The following is a 3,704-nucleotide window of genomic DNA, read 5'->3' as shown; positions in this document are numbered from 1 at the left end:
GCCTGTAGTCCCAGCTACTTGGGAGGCTAAAGCAAGAGAATCACTTAAGCCCAAGAGTTGGAGATTGCTGTGAGTTCTGATGTCACAAAAAGAAAAGTAAAGAATAACTACCACTAAATCTAGATTATGAGGTTCTAGAGGTAAACATTAGGAGATATGCTTACCCTCCATAGGCTTGAAATCTACCTAAGTAGGGGTTTAGAACTCAGTTTGCTGGGTCCCTTTCCTAAGCTGGACCTCAGTTTCTCCAACAGGACAAGATTGTTTTTTTGAGACAGAGTCCTACTCTACTGCCTAGGCTAGAGCGCTGTGGCATCAGCCTAGCTCACAGCAACTTCAAATGCCTGGGTTCAAGTGGAATCCCTCTGCCTCAGCTTCCCTGAGTAGCTGGTACTACAGGCACTTGCTACTACATCTATTACAAAAATAGACTAATTTTTCTATTTTTAGTAGAGATGGGGTCTTGCTCTTGCTCAGCTGGTCTTGAACTCCTAAGTTCAAGTGATCTTCCTGACTCAGCTTCGTAGAGTGCTAGGATTACAAGCATGAGTGGCCATACCCAACTGGGACAAGATGTTTGGCTCCACTAGTCTCTCTAAGGGCCCTTCCAGATATGACATTCTCTGCTCTGTGTGGAGGACAGGTGCTGCAAGCCACAATGCAGGGGCCTCCCCAGGACTCAGCCTGCTCACCATGGTCATCCCTCTGTGTAGCTGCCTCCTCCTCCTCCTGGCGCTTCGCCTGTTCCATTTGTGCCCGCTGCCGCTCCAGTTTTTTTGTCAACTTAAGATCCTTCCACTTCTTTTTCTCTTCTTTCTCTGGAAAAGAAAACATCCCGATTGATCTAGGGAACAGTTTCCTGGTTTCCTCTCATCAAGTCAGCTGGAGCTCTGGAGTGCTGCTGGGTAAGCAGTCAGGGGACAACGAAGGAGCATTCCCAGGGTTCCTGGCCTCTTCCTCCTCCCCACCTTGGGTACTGTGGGATTCAAAGGAGATAAAGCTGGTGTCTTTCTTTCTTTCTTTTTTTTTATTAAATGATAGCTGTATACATTAATGTAAACATGGGGTACAGTGTAGTGTTTTCATATACAATTTGAAATATTTTCATCAAACTGGGTAACATAGTCTTTGTGTCATTTACTTAGTTATTGTGTTAAAACATTTATACTCTAGTTCTAGAAAAGTTCACTTGTACCCTTGTTAGACAGACTATATAGGTGATCTTTCCTGTCACCCTCCCACCACCCATCCGCCCTTCTCCCTTCCCCTCCCCCACCCCCTCCCCGATTCTAGCCAAAGCTGGTGTCTTTCCTGGAGGCGCGCCTCCGCCCTGTACTGTCTGAGTGGTCTAGTGGAAGGGTAGGCACATTCTTCCTACTCCCTCAGCCCTAACTTACTCTGTTGCTTCCATTTTCGCCACTCAATTCGTTGACCATGTTCACCCTGGAACAGGCAGAAGGATTAGGACTGTAAGGCTTAAGGTCACACTTGAGAGGAAGTCCACTTCGCTCTCCATAGCAATTCTCCCCTTCTAAATGGAGGCGGTGAGAAAACCAGAGAACCTCCACACACTGCTGCCCCAGGAAGCGGCAGGAAGGGAGGGACTCGCTGTACTCCCAAAGCCTGGGTCTAGGCCTGGCATACAGTAAGCACTCAATAAACTGTTGAATAATTCCCACGAAACATAAGAGGAAACTGAGGCTCGGGGGAGAGGACCTGCCCACGGTCGCCCTGGGAGTTAGAAGACAAATTACCAAAGAGCTCAGGATTAAAAGCAGGTTCCCACCTCTGTAATTTGGCTAGTACCAAAGCACCACAGGGGGCTTTGAGCACAGGCTACCCTATGCTGCTCCACGTCCCGCTCCCGACCACGGATCCCACCTCGGGTTCTCATCCGAGCCGAGGCACACGCAGCAAGCAGCTTGCAGCACCTCCGATCTTCGGGCTTCGAATCGGCGAGGAGTAGGGAGCAGAAAGTCCTGCCTGGTCCCTCCACGGGCCTCTACCTGGCTCGTTGTCATGCCTCCACCCAGCCGCCAGTCTGGGGTCCCAGGTCCCGCCACTTACCGGGCCACAAGGCCTCTTCCTCGTGGGCTCCGCCATGTTCCTCCACAAACCTTCGACCACGCCCCTGCTAGTCAGACTCGCCTCTTCCGGCCACACCTCCACAAACTGTCCAATCGGAGAGTCAATTGTGTGGGGGTGTGGCCTAGGCGCCACGTGGCCGCCGCGGCGGCAGGTGGGCTCCGGTGAGCTCCTTGAGTCGGGGGAGTTCTGTCTGGTTCAGGGCTAGTCGCAGGTTCCCAGACGAGTAGAATCTCTAGTACTGTCTCCCCTTGGATGGCTCATCCCCTTGGGCTGGGACAGGTACGAAACTCAGACCCCTGGGTGGTTTCAGGCCCAGAGCTGGAGTGTGATTGCAGCTGGAAATGAAGTTTAAGTTCTTTTACGTATTCATGTAGTCTTTCTCTTTTTTAATTTTATTATTACTTTTTTTTAGAGAGAGACAGAGACGGAGTCTCACTCAGGCTGTTCTCAAATGCCTTGACCGCCCAGAGTGTTAGGATTATAGTCATCAGCCACCATGGGAAGCCTCCTCTTTTTCTTTTAAGTAACAGACTTTATTATATTTTAGTATTATCATCTTTTTGGACTGTTTCACAAATTTGGGTGTCATCCTCACACATGGGCTATGCTAATATGTTCTGTATCGTTCCAGTTTTAGTAGTTGTCCTCAACAGGCTGTTTTTAAGGTCTTGTAAGGCAGTTTTAGCTTTAAAAAATATTGAGCATATAGTAGGAAGAATCCTCATGTATCCCTCCTTCCTCTATCTCAGTTCCCTCTTTCTTGCACGTGGTATTGTTACACTTGATGAACAATATGGATACATTCCTATCAACTGAAATCCTCAGTTTAAGTTAGGATTCACTCCTCTAGTTTTGACAAATATATAGTTAGTATCTACCACTAAAGTATCTTACAGAATAGTTTCACTGCCCTAAAATCACCTATGCTCCACCTAGTCACCCTCTGTTCCCCCTCCTAGCCCCTGGCAGCCACTGGTCTTTATTGTTTCTGTAGTTTACCTTTTTTTTTTTTTTTGGTTGCAGCCAGCATTTTTGTTTGGCAGACCTGGGCTGGACTTGAACCCGCCACCTCAGGTGCATGTGGCTGGCACCCTAGCCACTTGAGCCACAGGCACTGAGCCTTTTTATTTATTTATTTTTTTGAAACAGAGTCTTATTTTGTCACCCTTGGTAGAGTGCCATGGGGTCACAGCTCACTGCAACCTCCAACTCCTGGGCTTAAGTTATTCTCTTGCCTCAGCCTCCCAAGTAGCTGGCACTATAGGCACCTGCCACAACGCTTGGCTATTTTTCCAGATGAGGTCTTGCTCTTGCTCAGGCTGGTCTCGAACCCATGAGCTCAGGGCAATTCACCCACCTCAGCCTCCCAAGTGCTAGGATTACAGGAATGAGCCACCACACCTGGCCTCTGTAGTGTGCCTTTTCTAGAATGTCACATAGTTGAAATCATACAGTATGTAGCCTTTTCAAATTGGCTTCTTTCCTTTCTTTTATTTTTTGAGACAGAACCTCAAACTGTCCCCCTGGGTAAAGTGCTGTGGCATCACAGCCCACAGCAACCTCTAACTCCTGGGCTCAAGCGAGTCTCCTGCCTCCGTCTCCCAAGTAACTGGGAC

At 48.5% G+C, this 3,704-nt stretch overlaps 1 protein-coding gene and 1 pseudogene across 1 annotated transcript in view; both read right to left on the bottom strand.

The window, feature by feature from the left end:
- SPOUT1 (SPOUT domain containing methyltransferase 1) overlaps positions 1–2,451 on the bottom strand; it is a 10,005-nt gene extending 7,554 nt beyond the window's left edge. The window contains exons 1-3 of the mRNA XM_003794918.3: positions 2,068–2,451; positions 1,398–1,443; positions 693–818 (exon numbers count right to left, since the gene is read on the bottom strand). Of these exons, the coding sequence (XP_003794966.1) occupies positions 693–818; positions 1,398–1,443; positions 2,068–2,103 (208 nt within the window). The 5' untranslated portion in view covers positions 2,104–2,451. The remainder of the gene's footprint in view (positions 1–692; positions 819–1,397; positions 1,444–2,067) is intronic.
- Positions 2,452–2,642: 191 nt separating this feature from the next.
- LOC111726948 lies at positions 2,643–2,743 on the bottom strand (annotated as a pseudogene).
- Positions 2,744–3,704: the final 961 nt, after the last annotated feature.

The sequence above is a fragment of the Otolemur garnettii genome, unplaced genomic scaffold, assembly GCF_000181295.1.
Source record: "Otolemur garnettii isolate 467f Iridium unplaced genomic scaffold, OtoGar3 scaffold00087, whole genome shotgun sequence".
Lineage (NCBI taxonomy): Eukaryota > Metazoa > Chordata > Mammalia > Primates > Galagidae > Otolemur > Otolemur garnettii.
This window is presented reverse-complemented; position numbering and strand designations above follow the sequence as displayed.